General features: G+C 40.0%; 6 protein-coding genes across 6 annotated transcripts; 4 read left to right on the forward strand and 2 right to left on the reverse strand. All coding sequences in view use genetic code 12, as the record gives it.

Moving 5' to 3' along the window:
• Nucleotides 1–6,466: 6,466 nt before the first annotated feature.
• On the reverse strand, nucleotides 6,467–9,102 carry POL5.4 (RNA-directed DNA polymerase; the record flags this gene model as incomplete). Its single annotated transcript, XM_001383861.1, has 3 exons — nucleotides 6,467–6,528; nucleotides 6,585–6,952; nucleotides 7,520–9,102. The coding sequence occupies 3 exons, from the start codon at nucleotides 9,100–9,102 to the stop codon at nucleotides 6,467–6,469; spliced, it is 2,013 nt and encodes a 670-aa protein (XP_001383898.2).
• Nucleotides 9,103–15,566: 6,464 nt separating this feature from the next.
• MRS512 (hypothetical protein MRS512-like protein) lies at nucleotides 15,567–17,390 on the reverse strand (the record flags this gene model as incomplete). The annotated part of the gene is made up of 1 exon (XM_001383862.1): nucleotides 15,567–17,390. A coding segment is annotated over one exon (1,824 nt), but the record flags the coding sequence as incomplete, so codon positions are not given.
• A 1,637-nt stretch (nucleotides 17,391–19,027) lies between these two features.
• Nucleotides 19,028–22,021, forward strand: CHS1 (chitin synthase; the record flags this gene model as incomplete). The annotated part of the gene is made up of 1 exon (XM_001383527.1): nucleotides 19,028–22,021. The coding sequence occupies one exon, from the start codon at nucleotides 19,028–19,030 to the stop codon at nucleotides 22,019–22,021; it is 2,994 nt and encodes a 997-aa protein (XP_001383564.2).
• Nucleotides 22,022–22,534: 513 nt separating this feature from the next.
• On the forward strand, nucleotides 22,535–24,154 carry PRP20 (pheromone response pathway; the record flags this gene model as incomplete). The annotated part of the gene is made up of 1 exon (XM_001383528.1): nucleotides 22,535–24,154. One exon carries the CDS (start codon nucleotides 22,535–22,537, stop codon nucleotides 24,032–24,034), a length of 1,500 nt encoding a protein of 499 aa, XP_001383565.1. The 3' UTR covers nucleotides 24,035–24,154.
• A 163-nt stretch (nucleotides 24,155–24,317) lies between these two features.
• Nucleotides 24,318–25,451, forward strand: CAF40 (Cell differentiation protein; the record flags this gene model as incomplete). The annotated part of the gene is made up of 1 exon (XM_001383529.1): nucleotides 24,318–25,451. One exon carries the CDS (start codon nucleotides 24,318–24,320, stop codon nucleotides 25,449–25,451), a length of 1,134 nt encoding a protein of 377 aa, XP_001383566.1.
• A 200-nt stretch (nucleotides 25,452–25,651) lies between these two features.
• Nucleotides 25,652–27,421, forward strand: ERC1 (ethionine resistance protein; the record flags this gene model as incomplete). The annotated part of the gene is made up of 1 exon (XM_001383530.1): nucleotides 25,652–27,421. One exon carries the CDS (start codon nucleotides 25,652–25,654, stop codon nucleotides 27,419–27,421), a length of 1,770 nt encoding a protein of 589 aa, XP_001383567.2.
• Between the last annotated feature and the right edge of the window lie 5 nt (nucleotides 27,422–27,426).

Genomic DNA, 27,426 nt, shown 5'->3' on the forward strand with positions numbered 1-27,426 from the left:
CTATTGGTGACAAGACGCTGTTCGAACTATTGCACCTCGAACCACCGTCGATTGATCATCTTCGCACGTTTGGGTGTGCTGCATTTGCTTATATTCCTGAACCTCTTCGTCCCCTGAAATTCTCACCTCGGGCCGTTAAAGGCGTGATGTTGGGCTATGATAGCAACCGCTCATCATACTTGATATATGAATTACATTCTCATAAAGTAGTTAGCTCCAATCAAGTTTCGTTTGATGAATCGATCTACCCATTTGAAAACTCACCTGATCATGCGCCAACTACGTCTGCTTCGACTATTCCTATGGGCGTGTCCGGTGTCCCTCGTTTTTCATCCGACGTTGCCACCACTTCACGAGCTGAACACATCTCGAGTGATGAACATGAAACTTCCTCGAGCGATCACTCACGCGCACAATCACCTGATATGCACAGGGAAGATTCTCCTGCTACCCCTGTATCTATTTCGCACAATTTGCAACCATTACATTCGTCCCCTGCTGCGTCTCTTCTGTCCTATGATTCCACGGACTCTGAACTTGCACGCATGCCATCTAATCTCCTCGCATCCGATTCTACGGGGGGTGAGGTTCTCACCAAACACTCATTGACACCAGTGATAAGTCCTGACCAAAATCAGAGGACTGGAAACAAGAGAAAGAAAGTGCCATCAACGAAGATGACAAAGAAAGTGAGATATGAATACATTGAAGATGACAATGAGTTTTGGAACGAGACTTTAGAATCGAATAACGATGATCCGAACGATGATACATATGATGAAGCTAACATTTGTATCCAGGGTCATGCTTATCAAATGTCGGTTGAATCTACAGAGAGCAAGAAAGTACCAAACACATACGAAGAAGCCATTAATTCTTCAGATTCTGAGAAATGGATTGAAGCCATGAATACCGAAATGGCTGCTCATTCTGAAAATGACACATGGACATTAGTAGATCTCCCGGAAAAGAAAACGAAGGTCCTTGGAGTAAGATGGGTGTACACCATCAAGGACGGAGGAAAATACAAAGCTAGGCTTGTGGTAAGAGGATTCCAACAAAGATATGGAGTTGATTACAAAGAGACGTTTGCTCCAGTAATTAGGAGTGAGAGTGTCAAGTTGTTACTTGCACTTGCGGCCATGTATGGAAAGAAGGTACACCAGATGGATGTGTCGACAGCATTTTTGAATGGTAAGATTGATCTTAAGATCTACATGAAGCAACCATCTGGGTACCAGGATTGTAGTGCCTTTGAGAAGGTGTGTCAGCTTAATAAGTCCTTGTACGGATTGAAACAGGCTCCATTGATATGGAATGAAACAATGAATAGTTTCCTTGAGAAGATCGGTTTTAAAAGGTCTTTGTCAGAGTATGGACTATACACGAGAAGAAGTGTGATCATTGGACTTTATGTCGATGATTTATTGATTGCTGGAGACAATCAGAATGAGATAGAAGAAATCAAGGGACAGTTGAGTGCCCAGTTTAAGATGAAAGATCTTGGAATAGCTAGGAAGTTCCTAGGCATTAATATCACTCAAGGGAGTGATGGAATAAAAGCAGACTTAGGGGATTATATTGATAAGATCCTAGAAGAGTTCGGAATGGAGAACTGTAACCCAGTATCAACACCAGGTTTGCCTGGATTGAAACTTGAAAATAACGAGACTGCGTTATTGGAGAATCCTACCTTATACCGATCAATAGTTGGAAAGTTGCTATATGCTAGCAACACGGTAAGAGGAGACATAAGTTTTATTACAGGAGTTCTCAGTAGATACTTTAAAGAGCCAAGAGAGGCACATCTTACAGCAGCGAAGCATGTTCTTCGATATCTCAAGGGAACCAGGTCTCTTGGGCAACGTTACTCAAAGACTGGACAACTTGAAGTATTTGTAGACGCAGATTGGGGATCTTCAACAGACAATAGGAAATCCATCACGGGCTATGCGTTGAAGTTCGGAGGAGGATTGATTTCTTGGAAATCGAAGAAGCAAGCTATAGTCGCAACTTCTACCACTGAAGCCGAATATATCGCACTAGCAGAAGCCGTGAAGGAAGTGCTTTGGTTGAGAACCCTATTTGGTGAACTACAGATACCACTAACATTACCTATAGGAATTCATGAGGATAATGTATCCTGTATAAAACTAAGTGAACATCCAACCGTTCATCTGAGGACTAAGCATATCGACATAAGATACCATTTCATCCGTGAAAGGATAAAAGAGGAGACCATAAAATTAATACCTGTCAAATCTGAATTCAATATAGCCGACATATTCACAAAGGCGCTAGCAAAACCGCAACACATAAAATTAAGAGCGTTAGCAGGGATTTCGTGAAGAGACTATTAGATTAAGGGAGGCTGTTGAAATCCGGTATTAGATAAAGTTTGATAATGCATGAATATGCATGATCTAGAAAATATCGTAGATACCGGATATTGATAATCTAATAGATTTGGCTGCAACTCTTGTGAGAGCCAATCATATATCATAATAAGGATATGGTGGTAATAGAAAACACAATGGCAGGTATACAGAGAGGATAATAGAACCCCACACGGACATACGGAAATAGATGTGGAGAAAGGTTTCAATACCACAGCTATGAAACAAATGTGAAACATGAGAACAAGAATCCATGGAGCATGTGAATGTGAGACAACACCATAAATAAGGGTGATATCCTCTCAGAGTTAGATAGACTTTCTTAATGTTTTAATAACGATAACTAGAACAACTTACAAGTTCTACCTTTACTGTTAACAATTATTACACGTAAGACACTATGAATGCTTCTGAATTTCAACAGCCAAGACACAGCTACTGAACATACCAGTCATCCAGTCTTTCCATTCCAGAAAGTTCTCACGGCCTCTGAGAAGAAGAGTATCAATGACCATGAGGCCGGAATTTAATTGGCTCATAACCTGTTGAACTGTTTGCTTTGGAAGCTCAGTAGATTGAATCGGATTGTTCATAATGTAGGACAGTATATTGATTAACTTATTTAAGATAGATAATTTCCATAAAGAAAGAAGAAAAGTTATACAATGTTTAAAAGAAGGTAGAGTAGATTAAGGCCTCCTTTTATAGGTCCCATATCTACTCAGCTAGCCGATGAGATGAGGTGAAAAATTTTCACCTGAAGAATAAAATGCTTCTCATTGGTGGACGTTTCAAGTGTTCTCAATATATGTCAAACCCATGGTTGAATGGCTGCAAATCCTGCACTTAGTAAATTTAAGATATCCAGTATATTCAACATGAATGGCTGCAAATCCTGCACTTAGTAAATTTAAGCATTGGATTAGATTAGAATATACCCCAGACCTTCCTATAAGTCTGGGACCATATCCAGTATATTCAACACTTCTTGCGCTCATTGTCACTAAAGGAGCGCTTCTTGGACGTATTGGTCAGCCATCCAGTATACTTACCAACACGAATAGGCGAGCAACACACATCACGTCTGTGACCACGACCACCACAGTTGTAACACTTAGTGTTCCAAAGCGGATCATTGGCATCAACAGAAGGACGTCTGGTGTCAGTGGAAAAGGTAGCAGCAAGAACTGATGGAGCAGTAGGAGTTTCGGTAGAATTCTCTGCTTTTGCTAGAAATTTGAAAACATCATCATACTTCAACGATTCGTTGCCCAGGTGGAAGTAATTTTGCATGAGATTAGTGTTGAATATGCTGATATCAAACCTAAAAGCATATTCTATATTCTATTTTTAATCCAATGCGTAAACTTTATGAATGCAGGATTTGCAGCCATTCAGACATAATTGTGCACAGTAATGTGATAAGATAACATCTACCAATGAGAATCAATTATGTCCGACTAACCTGAAATTCTGGTCATGTCGTTTCATTTCATCCTGATGAGGGGTCAGCCTGTGATTGTATTTGGCATCTATATAAGGGGGTCTTACTCCGCCTTCTCCTTTCTAACTTTCTATAACTTTTCTTCTTCTATATGGAAATTATCTATCTTAAATAAGTTAATCAATATACTGTCCTACATTATGAACAATCCGATTCAATCTACTGAGCTTCCAAAGCAAACAGTTCAACAGGTTATGAGCCAATTAAATTCCGGCCTCATGGTCATTGATACTCTTCTTCTCAGAGGCCGTGAGAACTTTCTGGAATGGAAAGACTGGATGACTGGTATGTTCAGTAGCTGTGTCTTGGCTACAGAGATTGCTGCTTATCTTTCAGAGAAAGAACTTTCCATCACCTTTACGGACCAGCAGGCGTTGAGCCACAAGCTCCGTGAGCTTATCCTCAAGTGTATGAAGCCTGACGTTCAGTCATTGTTCACGCACTACTTGTTGAAATTCAGAAGCATTCATAGTGTCTTACGTGTAATAATTGTTAACAGTAAAGGTAGAACTTGTAAGTTGTTCTAGTTATCGTTATTAAAACATTAAGAAAGTCTATCTAACTCTGAGAGGATATCACCCTTATTTATGGTGTTGTCTCACATTCACATGCTCCATGGATTCTTGTTCTCATGTTTCACATTTGTTTCATAGCTGTGGTATTGAAACCTTTCTCCACATCTATTTCCGTATGTCCGTGTGGGGTTCTATTATCCTCTCTGTATACCTGCCATTGTGTTTTCTATTACCACCATATCCTTATTATGATATATGATTGGCTCTCACAAGAGTTGCAGCCAAATCTATTAGATTATCAATATCCGGTATCTACGATATTTTCTAGATCATGCATATTCATGCATTATCAAACTTTATCTAATACCGGATTTCAACAGCCTCCCTTAATCTAATAGTCTCTTCACGAAATCCCTGCTAACGCTCTTAATTTTATGTGTTGCGGTTTTGCTAGCGCCTTTGTGAATATGTCGGCTATATTGAATTCAGATTTGACAGGTATTAATTTTATGGTCTCCTCTTTTATCCTTTCACGGATGAAATGGTATCTTATGTCGATATGCTTAGTCCTCAGATGAACGGTTGGATGTTCACTTAGTTTTATACAGGATACATTATCCTCATGAATTCCTATAGGTAATGTTAGTGGTATCTGTAGTTCACCAAATAGGGTTCTCAACCAAAGCACTTCCTTCACGGCTTCTGCTAGTGCGATATATTCGGCTTCAGTGGTAGAAGTTGCGACTATAGCTTGCTTCTTCGATTTCCAAGAAATCAATCCTCCTCCGAACTTCACTGCATAGCCCGTGATGGATTTCCTATTGTCTGTTGAAGATCCCCAATCTGCGTCTACAAATACTTCAAGTTGTCCAGTCTTTGAGTAACGTTGCCCAAGAGACCTGGTTCCCTTGAGATATCGAAGAACATGCTTCGCTGCTGTAAGATGTGCCTCTCTTGGCTCTTTAAAGTATCTACTGAGAACTCCTGTAATAAAACTTATGTCTCCTCTTACCGTGTTGCTAGCATATAGCAACTTTCCAACTATTGATCGGTATAAGGTAGGATTCTCCAATAACGCAGTCTCGTTATTTTCAAGTTTCAATCCAGGCAAACCTGGTGTTGATACTGGGTTACAGTTCTCCATTCCGAACTCTTCTAGGATCTTATCAATATAATCCCCTAAGTCTGCTTTTATTCCATCACTCCCTTGAGTGATATTAATGCCTAGGAACTTCCTAGCTATTCCAAGATCTTTCATCTTAAACTGGGCACTCAACTGTCCCTTGATTTCTTCTATCTCATTCTGATTGTCTCCAGCAATCAATAAATCATCGACATAAAGTCCAATGATCACACTTCTTCTCGTGTATAGTCCATACTCTGACAAAGACCTTTTAAAACCGATCTTCTCAAGGAAACTATTCATTGTTTCATTCCATATCAATGGAGCCTGTTTCAATCCGTACAAGGACTTATTAAGCTGACACACCTTCTCAAAGGCACTACAATCCTGGTACCCAGATGGTTGCTTCATGTAGATCTTAAGATCAATCTTACCATTCAAAAATGCTGTCGACACATCCATCTGGTGTACCTTCTTTCCATACATGGCCGCAAGTGCAAGTAACAACTTGACACTCTCACTCCTAATTACTGGAGCAAACGTCTCTTTGTAATCAACTCCATATCTTTGTTGGAATCCTCTTACCACAAGCCTAGCTTTGTATTTTCCTCCGTCCTTGATGGTGTACACCCATCTTACTCCAAGGACCTTCGTTTTCTTTTCCGGGAGATCTACTAATGTCCATGTGTCATTTTCAGAATGAGCAGCCATTTCGGTATTCATGGCTTCAATCCATTTCTCAGAATCTGAAGAATTAATGGCTTCTTCGTATGTGTTTGGTACTTTCTTGCTCTCTGTAGATTCAACCGACATTTGATAAGCATGACCCTGGATACAAATGTTAGCTTCATCATATGTATCATCGTTCGGATCATCGTTATTCGATTCTAAAGTCTCGTTCCAAAACTCATTGTCATCTTCAATGTATTCATATCTCACTTTCTTTGTCATCTTCGTTGATGGCACTTTCTTTCTCTTGTTTCCAGTCCTCTGATTTTGGTCAGGACTTATCACTGGTGTCAATGAGTGTTTGGTGAGAACCTCACCCCCCGTAGAATCGGATGCGAGGAGATTAGATGGCATGCGTGCAAGTTCAGAGTCCGTGGAATCATAGGACAGAAGAGACGCAGCAGGGGACGAATGTAATGGTTGCAAATTGTGCGAAATAGATACAGGGGTAGCAGGAGAATCTTCCCTGTGCATATCAGGTGATTGTGCGCGTGAGTGATCGCTCGAGGAAGTTTCATGTTCATCACTCGAGATGTGTTCAGCTCGTGAAGTGGTGGCAACGTCGGATGAAAAACGAGGGACACCGGACACGCCCATAGGAATAGTCGAAGCAGACGTAGTTGGCGCATGATCAGGTGAGTTTTCAAATGGGTAGATCGATTCATCAAACGAAACTTGATTGGAGCTAACTACTTTATGAGAATGTAATTCATATATCAAGTATGATGAGCGGTTGCTATCATAGCCCAACATCACGCCTTTAACGGCCCGAGGTGAGAATTTCAGGGGACGAAGAGGTTCAGGAATATAAGCAAATGCAGCACACCCAAACGTGCGAAGATGATCAATCGACGGTGGTTCGAGGTGCAATAGTTCGAACAGCGTCTTGTCACCAATAGTCCTGGAGGGGAGCCTATTCAATAAATATGCGGCACATTTAACAGCGTAGGGCCAGAATGCTTGAGGAACAGAAGCATGTCCAAGTAGCGTCCTGGCCTTATCGATTACCGAGCGGATCGAACGCTCTGCGGTTCCATTCTGATAAGAATTGTGAGCAACCGTACGCTGATGTGCTATACCTTCCTGTTCAAGGAAGCTCCTGAGACTATGGTTGACAAATTCACCCCCATTATCTGTACGAAGAGCACCAACACGATATCCACCACGAGTAGAGAAAAATGAGTGTAATAGGCGAATATGGATAATAATCTGGTGGGCCGCATCCGACTTCCTAACGATTGGGAACACCCACTTAAACTTGCTATAATCATCCACAAGCACACAGAAATAGCTTTCAGAAGAGATTCCTGGCGTATTATGAGGGCCGGAAACATCCGAGTGAAGGATTTGTAAAGGAGTTGTTGTATCCGATTTATGGGAGACCTTCGGGATACTGCGTGTCTTCTTATATTCCAGACAGCTGGCACAACTCTTCGTTACATCACCAATTTTCTCAATATCAGCAAGCGAGTAATTGTCACGAAGAACTTGCTGTTCAATAGCCTGATGCGGATGACCAAGACGGTTATGAAGAACAGATAAGACGGAGACTAAAGGTGGTATAGGTTTCATATCGAGGACGGAAAGTCCAAGATCGTCCCTATATACACCAAAACGACCAATCCGTGGATGATAGATTCCGTCTACTTTGGTGGTAAGGGGCGAACCAGAGACACGAACAGCAGCATGCACGGAGATAAGATTCTTAGTGCATTCGGGAACATAGCATACTTCCTGAAGGACTATAGTCTCATCAGCAGACCTAAACTTGATAGACCCTCTACCTAAGACAGGAAGACGAACTCCGCCAGCACAAGAAACAAAACTACCGGACTCCGGTTGAAAAGTCCAAAACAAGGACCGATCATGACAAATGTGAATCGAAGCACCAGAGTCAAAGATGAACTCCAGTGAATGAGATGTCGTGGATCCGGTGGTTGTAGTAAGTACAAACGCACTTTCGTTAACAGCAACATTGGCAGTAGCACCTGACTTGTATTGCTTCTTGCGCTCATTGTCATTAAAGGAGCGCTTCTTGGACGTATTAGTCAGCCATCCAGTATACTTACCAACACGAATAGGCGAGCAACACACATCACGTCTGTGACCACGACCACCACAGTTGTAACACTTAGTGTTCCAAAGTGGATCATTGGCATCAACAGAAGGACGTCTGGAGTCGGTGGAAAAGGTAGCAGCAAGCACCGATGGAGCAGTAGAGGCTTCGGTAGTATTTTCTTCATATTCGGCAAGAAATTGGAAAACATCATCATACGTCAAAGATTCGCTGCCCAGGTGGAAGTAATTTTGTATGAGATTAGGAGCACTGCTAGTAGCTAGAAGTTGAATACCCTTAATTTCATCTAAGGTATAAGATTCCGTAAAGGAATAAAGAGAGTCAATTGCCGGCTTGACTGCTTTAGATTTCAAAGAAGGATTGAGAATCATTGTCAATAATACCTTAACATATTTGACAACATCGCGGTGATTCATGGTACCATAAAGAGTAAGGAGACGTAACCAACGGGCTCTGCCAGTAACTGACTCACCACTGAGAGTAACACGAACGTCTTCAGTTACGGTTTTGGAAAGAACAAATTCAATGTAGGAGTTGAATGCGGATCGGTCCTCAGAAGTGTATCCAGTGTCAACATTTGTCAGAGGCAAAAGATAGGCCACAAATTCTTTTCCAATTGGTTCGAAAAGTTGATCCATTCTGGTTTTCCATAATGGAAAGTTGTTCTTTGAAGCCAACAATTGCTCTGAAGGAAACGAAATTGAGTAGTTGAACTTCAGGTGACGGCTCATAACCTGTTGAAATTCAGAAGCATTCATAGTGTCTTACGTGTAATAATTGTTAACAGTAAAGGTAGAACTTGTAAGTTGTTCTAGTTATCGTTATTAAAACATTAAGAAAGTCTATCTAACTCTGAGAGGATATCACCCTTATTTATGGTGTTGTCTCACATTCACATGCTCCATGGATTCTTGTTCTCATGTTTCACATTTGTTTCATAGCTGTGGTATTGAAACCTTTCTCCACATCTATTTCCGTATGTCCGTGTGGGGTTCTATTATCCTCTCTGTATACCTGCCATTGTGTTTTCTATTACCACCATATCCTTATTATGATATATGATTGGCTCTCACAAGAGTTGCAGCCAAATCTATTAGATTATCAATATCCGGTATCTACGATATTTTCTAGATCATGCATATTCATGCATTATCAAACTTTATCTAATACCGGATTTCAACATTGGCTACAGAGATTGCTGCTTATCTTTCAGAGAAAGAACTTTCCATCACCTTTACGGACCAGCAGGCGTTGAGCCACAAGCTCCGTGAGCTTATTCTCAAGTGTATGAAGCCTGACGTTCAGTCATTGTTCACGCACTACTCTCTGGGTGTCGAAACTTGGAAGGCTGTCGAAACCAAGTATGCGATCGCCAGCTCTAGGGATGCGGTCAGTTATCTCAAGTACTTATTTGGTCGCCTTGCTGATCCGACCATTACGACTGAAGCTGGGTTCTTGATTGCTAAGAAGTTGAGATCGTTTATGACTAAGTACGACAATGACTCCATGGACGCGCTCCTCTTCCTTTATGGCACGGGGAACTCCAAGGTGAGAGATCTATTCTTTTCTCAAGTTCGCCTGACTCCCACTGTGACTGCGGACGAAGTTCTCAATTTCTTTGCTTATCATGATGAGCTTACTCCACCTGCCACGTCCTCCGCCTTGCTTGTCCTGTCCTCATCTCAATCTGCTTATGCCCTTACCTCATTGTCTTCACCTTTGGGTCCTGTCACCAGGAACTTGATCAAGGCTAAAGGTACGGATCTGATTTGGCAGCTTGATTGCTACAACTGCTATGGGTGTGGTCACATGGCCAAGAACTGCCCTGCTCCTTATCGTGAGGGTGAAGTTCCTCGTATGGCTTCTCGTTTCGGTCCTGGCGGTCCAGGAAAGCACCGCAGGAAGCACGGCTCTCGTCCAAAGCCTGTTGCTCATTATGCTCTCGCTGATGATGCTCTGACTTTTGGTTTTGACCAGCCCGGTGCTTATTATGCTCATCTCGCTCACTACACCCACTATGCTCTCTTGGCTTCTTCTTCCTCTGCCAGCTTTATTTTTGATTCAGGTGCTTCTACCCACATTTGTAACGATAGAAGTCTCTTCCATGACATCGTTCCTCACTCTGGTTCTGTCATGAACGCCGGTCACGAGCCTCTCTCGATTGCCGGTCGTGGTACTCTTGTGTTTGATCTCCATGGTCAGAAGATTCGGGTGTTCAATGTTCTTTACGTTCCTGACTGTACTCAGAATCTTCTTTCCATCCTGGCTGTAACTACTACTGGTGACAAACTAGTTATCTCTCATGATGACATTGTTCGCCTTAAGTATGGCCAACTTGCTACCAGAGACCTGAGAAATCTTTACTTGCTGTGTCTCAAAATTGTCCGCCCCTCGACTGTCTCGCGGGCTAACCACTCTGCCTACTCGGCCCCCGCTCCTGTTACGGTCGCTGCTCCTGCTGCGGACGCTGGTGTGGCACCAATTTCTGCCTCTGCTCTTGTCCATGCTCGCCTTGGCCACCCTTCTCCGACTGTCGTTCGTCTGGCCTTGAAATATCCGAACATGCCTCGCACGGCTGTTCACGACTCGATTTCATGTGAAGCATGTCTTAGCTCCAAGAGCACTCGGGTTATTCCCAAAACGACCACCGGCCCAGTCACATCTGCTCCCTTGCAACTTCTTCACTGTGATTTGTCCGGTCCTCATGCCGGTGGTCCCTCCTCGTTGTTTTATTTTTGTATTCTTCTTGACGACTTTACTCGCTTCAAGGCTGTTGGCCCTCTTCTCAAGAAATCGGATGCTGCGGACTTCATTATCAAAGTTATTAAGGCATGGACAAAACACTTCTCCAGTCGTGGTGGCTACCGTGTCTGTAACTTTCGTTCTGACAATGGAGGTGAGTTTGTCAATCTGACGCTTACTTCATTCTTTGCGGCAGAAGGTATCCAGACCCAGCTCACTGTGCCTGGTAACTCACATCAAAATGGACGTGCTGAAAGAGCGATTCGCTCCGTTCTTGATAAAACGCGTACCATGATCACTGCGAGCTCTCTTCCTTCGCACCTCTTCCCGCATGCACTCCAACATGCTGCATTTCTCCTAAACAGGCTACCAACACCTGTTCTCCAAAATCGCTCGCCATTTGAACTCTGGCATGGCGCGAGGCCTATCTTATCTCAACTTAAAGTGTTTGGGTGTGCTGCCTTTGTGAATGTTCCACCCAATCACCGTCAACTGAAGTTGGTCGCTCGTGCAATCAAGGGTGTTTATCTTGGATCTGATCCGTTTCGGAAAGCTCATCTTGTTTATGATCTCGCTACCAGACAAGTGATTACCTCTTCTCATGTTCGGTTCCAGGAAAATGTCTTTCCTTTTGCTAGACCTCTGACGTCTACTGCTGTGTCGGCTACCTCCATTGGTGGTGGAGGTAGTGGTGGTGGAAGTTTCCCTTCTATTCTGGCACCTGCTCCAGGCCTCACTCAGGGTCCTCGTGTGTCTCTGCCCCCATCTCCTTCGCCTCCATCCACGCCATCTGGCAGTACTGTTGCTCAATCGCCAGGTTCATCTGCAGCTCTGTCGTCTGTTTCGGCACCGGTCTCTCCTGCTGCATCTACTACTCCTCTGTCGCAGCCTCCGTCGACTCCTACGCCGGTGCCTTCTCCTATTCTGGTACCTTCTCCTACTCCGGTACCTTCTTCTGCTCCGGTACCTTAATGAAATCTACGAAGTTAAGAAACTTCTCCTGAACAAGTTCAAGATGAAGGATCTTGGATTGGCACGCAAATTCCTAGGAATCAACATAGAACAGGGCCCTGATGGGATCACAGCAAATCTTTCTGACTCCATCAAGAAAACGTTGGAGGAATTAAATCTTGAAGAGCTCAACAGCGTGAAAAGTCCTATTATTCAGGGACAGCATCTAAACCAGAAATCCAAACCCTGCGATGCAACAATTTACAGAAGCATAGTAGGAAAGCTTCTTTACGCTAGCAATACCATTCGAGGTGATATTGCGTATATTGTTGGAATGTTAAGTCGGTACCTCAACGAACCAACAGAGGTAACTCTAACTGCCGCCAAACATGTTCTCCGCTATCTAAAGGGAACACAGAAACTTGGTCAGCACTACACAAACATAAACGATCTACAAGTGTTTGTTGACTCAGACTGGGGAAGTGATAGCAGTGACAGGAAATCAATCAGTGGGTATGCCATCAAGTATGGGGGAAGCCTAATCTCTTGGAAATCCAAGAAACAAACCACCACAGCATTGTCGACCACTGAAGCTGAGTACATGGCCCTCGCCACAGTTATCAAAGAAGTTATCTGGCTAATAACATTCTTCAGAGAACTTCACATCCCAATATCACTACCAATAATGATTTGGGAAGATAACACCTCGTGTATCAAACTCAGCGAACATCCTGTACACCACGAACGTACGAAACACATAGATATTGCTATCGCTTCATCCGTGGCAAAATCATAGACAATATTGTCAAACTTCGCCAAATCAAATCTGCCGACAACGTTGAAGACATGTTTACAAAAGGACTACCACGGGTAGCCTTCCAACAAGTTAATCGAACTATCAAGAATGGAACTAACATAATAAAATGACCATTGGATTAAGGGGGGATGTTGAATATGCTGATATCAAACCTAAAGGCATATTCTATACTATTTTTAATCCAATGCGTTAACTTTACAAGTGCAGGATTTGCAGCCATTTAGACATAATTGTGCCACACATAAAGATGTTGATATCATCTACCAATAAGAAACGATTATGTTTAATTAATCTGAAATTGCTAATCTTGCCTCATTTCATCCTAATGTGGCGTCGGCCTATGGTAGGATTGGAATCTATTTAAGGGGGTCTTACTCCCCCTTCTCCTTTCTAACTTTCTATAACTTTTTTTCTTGTATATGGAAATTATCTATCTTAAATAAGTTAGCAATTTACTATCCTACATAATGAACAATCTGATTCAATCTACGGAGCTTTCAAAGCAATCAGTTCAACAAATTTGATATAAGTATAAACTTATTCAAAACTTTGAGTATTCCACCTTTCTCATATATCTCAGAGTTGCTTACACATCAGTGCCGCTTAAGTTGCGTCTTGTGCGTTGCTGAAAAATATTTCCTCATCTAAAACATTATTTCTTTCATTCGCAGTTTCTTGTTAAATAACTAAATTTCAATCTATTGGAATACTCTAGATTCCCAAAAGTGGCTCAAGCAGATTAGATGGTATTTTATTGACTCCTTTTCTGTATATTGTATAGTCACGGGAGGAATTAATTGAACGGATTCATCCAACAAATCTATCCTTTTGAAGCTTGTCTCTCCTGATTTTCCTTCAATGAGTCCCACAATTGTTCAATGGATTGATTTCTGGTGAATATAGGGCTAGATATAGTACGCTACATCGACGAGCTGAAGCAGTTCTTCGACTCTTTCATTTTTATGAATGGGTGAGCATCGTCCATTGCTAGATAAGAATTCTCTAGCTATTTCTACAGTAAGGAAGATCTTGAAATGGCTAGCAACTGTTCCGTTTAACAGTGTCTGGGGGTAACTATAATGCAACCTATGCCTCATTCTTGCTGATTGTTTCGATGTTGGACTGAAACTTAAATAGACAACATCATAAGAACATACATCTTCCCATTGAACGACCTTTGGAACCAGCTGTTGGGGCTACAACTGCTGGGTGTTGAAATGGTCTCCAATTGAAGTGGGACTTCCTAATGACTGATCATTTTTCTTTTTCTTGACGCTGCAACTGTTTAGACAAGGCCTGCAATTTGCCAAGATGGATATACAGTTAATTCTTGATAATGACTTCGATTTCTAATCATTCTTCTGATTTTGGAGAATATCCTAGCATATTACGTTGTTATCACCCCTTATCTCGCTCTTTATTCATATCCTTATCTCCCCCTAGTCTTATCTTCAGATATCTAATTTCATTAGGTATAAGTAATATTCCGTAAAAAGGGGGGTCTGAATCACCAGTGATAGAACTGTATTTGAGAATTTCCAATGATACTGCATATAACCCGATTGCTGGTACGGAGTTTTTAATTTAATTAAACTATATACTAATTACACTTATATATAATAATAGTATATGTTATATACATATTTATACTAAGATAAGGGTATATATTTTATATATTATTTAAAGTATAAATATACCCGCAGCATTTAACATAAGTAACATACAAAATGAAGAATGTACCTTGAACGAGGCATATTGGCGTTCTAGAAAGTTATTTATTTTGTTTCAAAGTTAGAATAGTTTCGCAATTGAAGACTAATAAAGTTCCAAATAAGATAATAAAAGTTCGCTGAAACACGGGAATAGGCATGTTGAAGTCAAAAAATGAGATTGCGGAAAAATATGTTCACTAATGAAGAAGATGACATAACTAAAAACTAAAGCAATAGCTACAGCTATTGGAATGAGGTTTCGACGATGCATATTTGAACTTAGCAGATGGTAATAGGCAAGAATTACAATTAAATGTCAATAGTAAAGTATGCGCCAATTCTTTGGTTTGTAGTTATCTGATAGAGAAACATATCAAAAACAAAATGAATTTGAACGACAAATTCCACTTATTGAAGTGATTCTAAAGTGGATTTTCTTGAGGGCGTATTCAAAGCATTGAACTGAGTGGTCAATACAATCACGGATATGCTCAGTAGGAATTGTGTTAGCAGTTTCACGAATTCATTTTGATACCGTATCTTTTAGCACTTTTGCCATTTCTTGCCGTCTTAATTTCTACTCTTAAGCATCTTCTCTCCAAAGGTAAGCGCATTCTTTGGCAATAGTAAAGTGTTTTTTAGAAGTTAGAAAACGTGAAGTCTAGGCCATAATTTGTATGACTTCAGCGCCAACGCAAAATCCGCAATGGGCGAAATCTTGTTTAGTGGGCAGGGGCGAGCTTTGGTTGGAAAATACTGTACCTCAAAGTCGCCTGAACAACAGTGTGGCACATTTAGTGTCCTTTTTTGTATGGTTCACTTATGTTCATACTCAATCTTATTCTTTGTAAAAAAGTGGACAACAGACCAGAGGCAAGTTACCAGCTTAAATTGGCTATGCTAGAACGGAAGATTCCTTTCCAAAAAGTCCAGCTTCAATCTTTTTTAAAAGCTTAATCTAAATATTAAGATTACTCCCTCGATTATTAAGTTGATGTTCAACTTTAGAAATCCAAATTACCGCTGATTGAAATATCTCATTTCTTATATGTTGCTCTCCGTCTGCATTACCTGGTTCAGCATGTGTATAGGACAGTAAAATTCCAAAGCAATTGACCAACTTTTGTAGTAATTTCTTATTTGCACATAGGACAGACTCTTCCTCTTCCATGGTAAGTTCTTCAGGACCATGCGTTGGCTGTTTCGTTCTACCATTCGATATTGAATTGAATGTATCACCCTGGTAAATTATCCTTCGGTGGAGTAGCAACGGTAATAAAATAATATCTCGAAATGCAAGGAGTATTATGTTTTCAATTTCAATTGGATGTTGAATACTTGTTAGACGCTGAATTGAGATCTCATGGAAGATTTTCTGAAGTGGAAGAAATATGCTAAGCAAGTAGAAGCGGATCTTACAATTGAAATAATCCCACATCATAGATATCTTTGACCAAGAAAGTATTACATTGACGACGGGCTTGGACTTGTTCTGAAGTGTTGAACTCAATATATTGTCATATGTTTTAGTTTCAAAGTTGTTAAAGTCTCTCTGAAATACAATCATCGATTTTGTAAAAAATGTGAAAAGGTCTTGGGAAATCTCTCTTATCTTGAAGTCATCCAAGCTGTCTCCTATTTCTTCTCGTATTGAAATAGAACTTGAAGAAGCAACGCTGATTAATCTATTGGATTTCGATTTTACTTTTTGTGTTCTATTCACAGGACTCCCTGTTGAAGAATCGTAGGGCAATCCACTGCTAATGTCGCTTAAATAATTCTCTTTAATGAAATTTGCAACATCCTCGACCGTATACCCCGTGTGTGGATGAAGGACCCCATTCAGTAATCTTTTTTGCTGAGATGCCAAAAAGAGCGGCTTGGTAATATATAGTAGGTTACTAAAGAACCTGCTATTCTTCTTTCCAAAGTCCATTTGGTAATTACTCAAGTACTCATTGTCACAATCATGTTCACTCATAATTCCCAAACCTACTTCAGCATTTTGCTGTTTGTGCGTCTTGCTTGGAACAAATTGATCAGATATCATCAACTTTTTATGAATATCAAGAAACGAAGAATGGTCGTTGAGTCCGTCCATTTCATCAACAGAGTAATTGGGATCTGTGAAATTATAAATCATTGCAAAGTTCACATCGGTAATGTAGGAGTTTGAATTATTTGAAGACAAACTCACTGTAGTCCTTGTAGGATTGTTCATTTTCAGTTGGTTTGGTGATTCTTCTTTTGATGCAAGTATCGAATTTTCTCCTGAAACTTGTGAATTGCTGTGGGACCTGTGGAATAGACTGTGGAATGTGGACACTGGCGAACTCATGGAGTTCTTTCTATTTGAATAGTTACTTGGATCATCTATCAGAGTTGAACTTAAAATCTTCTTGGAAACTCTTAATCCATGATGGCCATTCGTTTGGATACTCAAGTCGGGCTTATTCGATGTAGTTTTGCCGGCAAACTTCAATTTTGACTTGGGTAGCCTGAATTTAGCACCGTTGGTTTTCTTTGATTCCGAAACCAAGGTAGAAACGTCGTCATCACTATTATTAAATACGCTCTCTTCTTCTCCTTGCCCATGAGGTTGTTGAAAAACATTTGAAACAGATCGGTTTCTTGTAAATAGTCTAGTTAATGGGTTTGTCTTAGATGTTGCTGAACTTGCAGTTGAAATCAGGGAGGTATTAGTGTTTAGCTTTTTTAGGTTCGTGAATCCTACACTAGAAATTTGTGAGCTCATGATTGACGATTGATTGATTTGAACATTAGATGAATTTGAGTTATTGGCATGTATGTAGAATGGTGAACTTTGTCCGTGAGAGCTAGTTTCCATAATTGCCTTGTGTCAGTTGTGTTTGGTTCAATAATGTGTCAGTTGTGTTTGGTTCAATATGGATGTCTCTTCGAAATTATCCTTTATCTTGCTTGCATACAATTTTTCCTAGAATGTAAAAATGCGCTGTACAGTAAAAAACCTCCTTTAAAATGAATTTGACTTGTTAGAATTTGCTTGAACCACATAGTAAATCTCATTGAGCTCGCTCTGAAATTGATTTCATATTTGAGAATAACATGATCCCTTTCTAGCTTACTTCTCCTTCACTGATTTCATTGCTCCTGTTATCAAAAGTATGCTCCAGGTGCAAACTGCATGAGCCATAACGTAAAATTATGATCCATTGGAAAATGTGAACCATTATTTGAGTTAGGTCTTAAAGACCCTTGAGTTTAGTGAGTTCCGAAAACATGGATGCACGTCATACAATAAGTTTATGTATATACAATCTAGAATTTGCTCCTCCTGGATAATCGGTTTTTAAGTAGGTTCATCAAATTCAAAACTGGAAAATCTCAGGTTGAAGTGCACAACAAATTAGAAGTGATGGGAGAGGAATCTACGATACTACTTTCTTACACAACATACAAATCAAAGAGGACGTTGTAATTCTTATCCTTAGTCCAATAAAGCACTATACATGGTCAACGAAGACTATCGGCTTATCCCAATTTAATAAGGCAACGCTTCTTGTATCATGAATGGACAAAATTATCTGTGTGCTGGAAATATGAGGCGAAAGGAAAAGATTTTGGCAAGATTAATAAGGAATATGATACAGCTCGATGGATAACATTTTCATGCTTCCCAAAGTTTTATGACTTTCTAATTGTTATCGTTGCAATTACCGATGTGAGCGCTTCACTTGGGAACATGTACTAATAGCATTGAGACTGGTCCACAAATCAGCAAACAAGAAGCTCACCAATGTTCGACAGTACCCACACACTTAGCTACTAAAAATAATGGAGAGGGTATACTTAGTATTCATATGTCAATCTCTCTCCCTCTCCCAATTTATATCAGTGACGGCAAACTCGATGCCTGTGTGATAACAAGATAATTTTTTTATCAAAATGTGGAACTTGCAATATCAGATCATGAGTAAGCTGGTGCACCGGGATGCCTTTGTTTATGATGAGATGAAGGAGTTCTTCGAATTTTATGGAGTGCCACTACAGCGTGTAGAAGTTTTTAGCTATAGCATGAATTACATGGTCTACACGCATACTGCAGTGCGGCCCTGCAACAATCATTCAAAAATAGTCTAATAAGTAAATAATTTAATGAAGCTTGGTATGACAATTGAACCATATTTCAGCTCGTGGTAAACTCTTCGTATTAGAAATTGGGGCTGGCTATTATTAAGTGAGCTCAATTTGGTAAAAATGTTACAAATTATGACGCTTTCTTATGTAATAAAAGGTATTCAATTAATCAGTTGTTCGTGCACATATCAAAAGTGTTGCATTATTCATTTCCTATTTGAGAGGTTTCGAAAACAAATAGCTCTTTACAGAGATTGAAAGCACAGAAAACATATGAAATAATATAAAACCTAGTCTCCGCAAGATTCTTTTTCCAAATTCTTTGAAATCATCACCAATAAAATGAATCCTTTCGAAGATGAGGATAACCCGTTTAGGGAGAATCAGCCTGCCTTACCCAATGCTGCCTTTACAAGTGACAGAACTTCTCCCAAAAGATACCACCAATTACAAGACGAAGAGGATGCGGACGACGATTTCATGGCTTTTCCACTGTCTACACATCAGAGACAATCTCCAAATATCTTTACCAGAAGTACTGCTAGAGTAAATTCTAAATTAAAAGGAAATAACTTAGGCGATACTCCAAACTTGCTGTTCGCTAACAATTCTACCCCTAGAGCTCAATTTACTACAAGGGAATCTCCAAAGAGGCAGAAAAAGAGGGAAGTGCTAATTGTTGATCATGAAGATGATGAAAATTATGGATCCCCTACGAGGTCACAGTTCGGCGGGAGCTCTATTGCCAGTGAAAGGTTTTTAGAACCACCGCAACCGATTTTCTCAAGAGAAACATTCGCTGAAGCCAACAACGCAGAAGACGAAAACTCAACAATAACAGATGAAAAGGATAATTATGATTATAATTCCTATCAGAAAGCACATGAACTCGAAGAGAGGTCATTGTATTCAGAGTCTACTGCTTATAGTGGGTCGTCATATTTATCACAACCAACACACGCAGAGAGTGACTATTTTGGAGCATCAATTGATGGCAATATCATGAGTAATATCAACAATGGCTATGTTCCTAAAAGAGAGAAGACATTAACCAAGAGAAAAGTTAGATTGGTCGGTGGTAAGACAGGCAATCTAGTGTTGGAAAATCCAGTTCCTGAAGAACTTCGAAAGGTGCTAACACGAACTGAATCGCCGTTTGGAGAATTCACAAACATGACTTATACGGCTTGTACGTCTGATCCTGATAATTTCATCAGCGACGGATTCAGTCTCAGGGCTGCCAAATTCGAAAGAGAAACCGAGATTGTCATCTGTATCACTATGTACAACGAAGATGAGCATGCATTTGCCAGAACCATGCATGGGGTTATGAAAAATGTTGCCCATTTATGTTCGAGGCATAAGTCCAAACTATGGGGCAAGGAAGCATGGAAGAAAATTCAAGTCATTATTGTAGCAGACGGAAGAAACAAAGTTAACGAATCTGTTCTCCAATTATTGACAGCCACAGGATGTTATCAAGACAATTTGGCTAGACCATTTGTAAACAACAAGAAGGTAAATGCACATTTATTTGAATATACCACACAAATATCAATCGATGAAAACTTGAAATTCAAGGGAGATGAAAAGAACTTGGCACCAGTTCAAGTATTATTCTGCCTTAAAGAACAGAATCAGAAGAAAATTAATTCTCATAGATGGTTGTTCAATGCCTTCTGTCCAATTTTGGATCCAAACGTTGTGGTTTTGCTTGATGTGGGAACTAAACCAGATAACCACGCTATCTATAATCTATGGAAAGCTTTTGATAGGGATTCCAACGTTGCTGGCGCTGCTGGTGAAATCAAAGCAATGAAAGGAAAGGGGTGGATCAACTTGACGAATCCATTAGTAGCTTCTCAAAATTTTGAGTACAAAATGTCCAACATATTGGATAAACCTCTTGAATCATTGTTTGGTTACATCTCTGTGTTACCTGGGGCATTGTCTGCATACAGATATAAAGCATTGACAAACCATGAAGACGGTACCGGTCCTTTGGCAGCATATTTCAAGGGAGAAGACCTTTTAAATGACCATCATTCGGACAAGCAGAACAGTAAAACAAATTTCTTTGAGGCAAATATGTATCTTGCAGAAGACAGAATTTTATGTTGGGAGTTAGTCGCAAAAAGAAAGGAGAATTGGGTTTTAAAATTTGTCAAGCTGGCTACTGGTGAAACAGATGTTCCCGAAAATCTACCTGAATTTATATCACAAAGAAGGCGTTGGATCAATGGTGCTTTCTTTGCAGCGCTTTATGCATTACGACACAGCAATAGAATTTGGGCGACCGATCATTCCTTCGCTCGAAAATTTTGGTTCCAGATTGAATTCGCTTATCAATTCGTTACACTTGTCTTTTCATTCTTTTCATTGAGTAACTTCTATTTGACGTTTTACTTCTTGACTGGTTCATTAGTGTCAAACAAGAACTTTGGTCATAATGGTGGATTCTGGATTTTTACACTCTTCAACTATTTGTGTATTTGTATTTTGACTTCGTTGTTTATTGTATCGATAGGAAACAGACCACAAGCTTCCAAGAATATTTTCAAAACTTTGATTATCCTTTTGACCATTTGTGCCTTATACGCATTGATAGTCGGGTTTTATTTTGTTTTCAACACGATCACAGAATTTGGAATGGGAGATTCGTCCACCTATGTCCTTGTGAGCATTGTTGTTTCTTTGTTAGCAACGTATGGCCTATATTTCTTGATGTCTTTCCTATACATGGATCCTTGGCACATGTTTACATGTTCTATCCAATACTTCTTGATGATACCTTCATACACCTGCACATTGCAGATATTTGCTTTCTGTAACACCCATGATGTTTCCTGGGGTACAAAAGGTGACAATAACCCCAAGATTGACAAGAGTAACCAATACATTATTGAGAAAAATGACAAAGGAGAATTTGAAGCTGTCGTAGTTGATGTGAATATAGACGAAGTTTACTTGGAGACTTTGTACAACATCAGAGCTAAAAGATCAAATAGAAAGGTTGCTCATGTACATAAGGAAAAGGCTCCTATGGAAGGAGAAGACTATGCAAAGGATGTTCGTACCAGGGTTGTTTTAATTTGGATGATAGCAAACCTAGTATTCATCATGACAATGCTTCAAGTTTATTCTCCTGGCGAGACTACAAAGAATATTTACCTTGCCTTCATCTTATGGACTGTCGCTCTATTGTCACTTTTCAGAGCAATTGGCTCCTTGGGATACCTTTTACAAAACCTTGCAAGATTTGTCGTTGAGAGCAGAAGCAAATGGTTACACAGGAGAGAAGGTTATGCTGTACCCTCTCATAATCCTTTGAATTGAGTACCCTCCAGTAGATTTTATTGCAATTATACCCAAAATATACATTCTAAACCACACCTCTAGGAGAGCTAAATGTGCAGCGACTGTAGCAAGTGTTTTACTTTACCGGATATCATGTTGGCAACAATTGGAGATTTGATATGTTCAAATGACAAGTTTCTCTATGTTGAAGATATGGGTCTGCATATAGATATTTTCTTAGTTAGGTACACTATATATTGGATTTATATACACTTAACTCCCGACTATCATATAACACTTCTTCTTGTACGAAGTTTTTCCTTACATTTTTACCTGTTGAACGACCTTTCAAAGGAATAAAGTATGTCTTCCTTCCACAATTTCCTCCTGTTCATCCTCGGTCTCTCTTCCTCCTTGAACTCCCATGCTTCAATTTAAGTCGTGTATAAACCATTTTCTCGGATCAATATCTTGGTTTTCTTTTTGATCTTTCTGACCTTCAGATGGGACAGTTCTAACATACAATTCCGTGGCTATAAAGACACGATTGCAATGGTTGCTTTGGAGAGAAAGAGAAAGAGCAGTAGTTCTACTACTTCCAATGGTACGAAGAAGTTGAAATCCCACGTATCTTCTTCATTTATTCTCCACTCTTATTCGAAGTTGCCTGATGTGAATGCCTTTCCAAAGGGCAGATCTGAGCCTTTAGATATTTTTGTCTGGGGTACTGGTTCAATGTGTGAATTAGGATTAGGCCCATCGGCTAAGAATAAGGAGGTTAAGAGACCTAGGTTAAACCCTTTCTTAACAGAGGAGAAATTGGATGGAACAAAGATTGTTGATTTTTCCGTAGGTGGAATGCACACTCTTGCTTTGGATGGAAAGAATCGCATTTGGTCATGGGGTGGTAATGACAGTGGCGTTTTAGGTAGAGATACTTCCAAGGTTAAGGAGGTCTTGAAAGATGTGGATTCCAATGAATCAGAAGATGATGAAGATGGAGACTTGAATGAGGCGGAATCAACACCGGGCTTAGTCGAAGGCTTACCTCAAATCAAAAGCTCAAAAATTGTACAATTGGTAGCTACTGATAATTTGAGCGCTGCATTGTATGACAATGGAGATGTTTACGCTTGGGGTTGCTTCCGTTGCAATGAGGGCTTGCTCGGTTTCTTGAGAGAAGAGATAAAAGTGCAGAAGTCTCCTTTGGAAATTAAGGAGTTGAAGAACATTGTGCAATTGGCCCGCGGTAAGGATCATATATTGGCTCTTGATGTTAAGGGTATTGTTTATGCATGGGGTAACGGCCAACAGTATCAGTTGGGACGTCGTATAATCGAAAGACACCGTTATCGTTCTTTAGAACCTCAGCAATTTGGATTGTACAATATCAAATATATCGCAAGTGGAGATTTCCACTGTTTTGCAATTGATCATGACGACAAGGTTTACACATGGGGATTGAATCAATTTGGGCAATGCGCTTTGACAAATTCAGATGGAGAATTAGAAGATGGATCCTTGATTACTAAGCCAACATTGGTTCCTAGCTTGTCTGGTAAAGGGATTGTCGAAATATCTGCAGGTGAACACCATACATTAGCCCTTACAAGGGAAGGTGATGTCTTGTCATGGGGCCGTTATGACATGAAGGAAGTTGGTATTTCTAAGGACAGATTGCCTAAGTCAACTTTTAAAGATGCACATGGAAATGCAAGGTCTGTACCCACTCCTACCAAACTTCATTTTGGTAAGGTGGAAGATAATGGTGTCAAGATTAAGGAAATCGGAACAGGTTCTCATAACTCCTTCGCTGTAACGGATGATGGGTTTGTTTATTCGTGGGGTTTTGCTGATACGTATGCTCCAGGGTTAGGCCCATTGGACGAAGACGTTGAGATTCCCACCAGAATTTTTAACACAGCAACCAAGTTTACTGATATTAAATTAATCGGAGCCGGGGGACAGTTTGTAGTCAGTGGTGGTGTTAAAATTGAAGATGAAGATGAACGCGAAGATAGAATTGAAAAGTACGAAGAAATTGACGGCTAGAAACGTTATCATTTTTTTTTTGCGACAAAAAGTCTTGTTCAAGGCTGAAAATAATTCCGACAAATGAATTGATATTGTAAAATTCCAGCATTCTCTATTTAATAAAAGTTTTGATTTTATATAAGTAAAATAGAATACTTCCATTGCACTGAAGGTATATGTAAACTTTTTAAAAAATGAGCTATTTTAAATAAATACTCGACAGCTCTTTAGAAAAGAAATACGTGAAAATGGTGTATATTTGAAAAGACTCGTACTTCTTACTTCTCTTGTCGCAATCAAGATGATATTTTCCATGAGTTTTGTAGTTCAATTTTGTAATTGGCATCATCCGTACTCTTCAGAAATCACAACTCCTGCATACAACCACAACAGAATTTACATTGAAACTGAAGATACTACGATTCTTTTTGTCGATTACTGCTCATTTGCTTCTTTTAAAACAAACGAAATGTACGGATCTGGAATAAACAATCAAGCGCAAAACCATGGTCAAATTCATGTACAACGACCTCAACCACTCCAACAGCCTCCGCACGATGAGTCGGTAGCTACAGGCAACAAAGCTCTAGGCGATCCTCAAATATATCAGTGGATTTCAGAATTGGTTTCGGGTTCGAATAGAGAGAGGGCATTATTAGAATTAGGCAAAAAGAGAGAGCAGTATGATGACTTGGCCCTAGTATTGTGGAACTCGTTTGGTGTTATGTCAGTTTTGTTGGAGGAAATAATTTCAGTGTATCCATATTTGAATCCTCCGGTTCTAACGGCATCCATTTCGAATAGAGTTTGCAATGCTTTGGCACTTCTTCAGTGTGTTGCCTCTAACGTACAAACAAGGGGACTTTTCTTAAGTGCTAATTTGCCGTTATATTTGTATCCTTTTTTGTCGACTAATGCTAGACAAAGATCATTTGAATACTTGAGATTGACAAGCTTGGGTGTAATTGGAGCATTAGTGAAAAATGATACTCCAGAGGTCATCAATTTCTTGCTTACTACGGAAATCGTTCCCCTCTGTTTAAATATCATGGAAATATCGTCCGAATTGTCAAAAACGGTAGCCATATTCATTTTACAGAAGATCTTACTCGACGACCAAGGCTTGACTTATATTTGTACCACGTATGAAAGATTTCATACTGTCGCTTCAGTGCTATCCAAGATGATTGACCAGCTCGGAGCAATTACAAACAACCAAGCTCCTCAGCAAACATCAAACAGTTCGGGAAGATTATTGAAGCATGTTATTAGGTGCTATATGAGGTTATCTGACAATTTGGAAGCTAGAAAAGCTTTGGCTACAATTTTGCCAGAACCTCTTAGAGACGGAACGTTTTCATTTATACTTCAAGATGATGTTGCTACGAAAAGATGCTTAGCCCAACTCTTATCAAACATTAATGAACAACAGTAGGTTGTCTTGTTGCATTGTATTTGGGTACAATTAGTACTGTATATAATTTAGAAGAACTATGGCTCTCAACTAAATTGAAGCGCAATGAGCACTCCGGAAACGGAAGCGCTGCGGATATTTTCTGCGAAGATAACAATTTTAATATAAAGCCTTTGAATTTCTCTTTCGACAAAATAGTTGAAGTTGATAGCAAGCAGAAGATGTCGTCGTATACCAACGATAACAAGTCACATCAATTTACACACTCGAATACTCAGAGAAGGGCATCTATTGTGTATGGTTCTGTTGGTAAGGGTGGTTTATACGTTCCTTCAGATTTCATTCTGGCTAGACTAGAAGACAATGAAACTTTTGAAATTCACGAGGCTGATGACCTTTTACCATCAAACATTGCTGATGAAATACAACCCTTGCTAATACCAGGAAACAAGAATAGATTTCGTCGTAAATCACAAATTGCTGAGGAATTGGTAGAGGAGGAGAGAGAGCTTTTGAAAGACAACAATATTGTTGTCAACGGTGATGAAGAAGAGGTTATCGATGCTTTTGAGGATGCAATAGTGAATAAGAAGATCGAAGCCACAACGTCTTTAATCGAATTGAAAGCTTTAGTTAAATCATCTATTCCTCTAGTTCTCACATTTCTTCTCCAAAACTCTTTATCCACTGTTTCAGTCTTTAGTGTTGGGCACTTGGGTGCGACTGAGTTGGCAGCTGTTTCGATGGGTTCTATGACTGCAAATATCACAGGCTACGCCACGATTCAAGGAATTGCAACAGCATTAGACACGTTGTGCCCACAAGCTTTTGGTGCAAAGAGATATTCCTTAGTGGGATCATATTTGCAGAAGTGTGTTGCATTGATTTTAGTTGTCATGCTTCCGGTTTTGGTTGCGTGGATTTTCTTTGGTCATAGATTAATTTGTTTAATCGTTCCTGATAAAGATACTGCAAAACTTGCAGCAGTATATTTAAAATACATTGCTCCAGGAATTCCTGCTTACATTGCTTTTGAATGTGGAAAGAGATTCTTGCAAGCCCAAGGAATATATCATATTTCCACGTATGTCTTATTAGTTGCAGCTCCATCAAACTTATTCATGAACATTCTTTTGGTTCAACGGTTTGGATACCTTGGAGCTCCTATTGCTGTTTCTATCAACTATTGGTTGATGGCAATTGGCTTAATCGGTAGCACAATTTTCTTGGTTAAGCCCGAAAGCACTCCAACTGGATTGCATCCGTTGATATGTTGGGGAGGCTTAAATGTTTCTGAAGCTTTTTCCCATTGGGGCAAATTGGCCCAGTTGGCAATTCCAGGGTTGGTCATGTTGGAAGCTGAATTTCTTGCATTTGAAATCTTGACATTGCTCGCATCATACTTGGGAACAGTACCTCTTGCTGCACAGTCTATCGGTACCACTATGGCTTCATTAACGTACCAAGTCCCATTTGCAATTGGAATTGCTGCATCCACTCGTATTGCCAACTTTTTAGGGGCAGGATTGGGACCTGCTGCCCAAAAGAGTACACAAGTTGCTTTAAGCTTTGGACTTATAATCTCATTCTTGAATTTCTTGGCTCTCTATTGTTTTCAGAGACCAATTGCCAAAGCCTTCACTGATGATGAAGATGTTATTAAAATGGTTGGACAAATAATGTGGTTGATCGCGTTGATGCAAATTTCTGACGCAGTTAACGCAAATTCAGCAGGCTGCCTCAGGGGCCAGGGCCAAACAAAGATTGGAGGTATCGTAAATTTGCTATCATACTATGTAGTGGGATTGCCATTATCTATATATTTAACATTCTATTCGCCTTGGAAGGGACACCTAGATGGATTATGGATTGGAAGTTGCGTTGCATTGACAATTATTGGGGGAGTACAAAGTTACTATTCCTTATTTGCTGATTTTGACAAATTATGTGAAGATGCAAGAAAGAGAACATCTGTCGAGGTACATGTTTGAACTAT

The sequence above is a fragment of the Scheffersomyces stipitis genome, chromosome 3 (assembly GCF_000209165.1).
Source record: "Scheffersomyces stipitis CBS 6054 chromosome 3, complete sequence".
Classification (NCBI taxonomy): domain Eukaryota; kingdom Fungi; phylum Ascomycota; class Pichiomycetes; order Serinales; family Debaryomycetaceae; genus Scheffersomyces; species Scheffersomyces stipitis.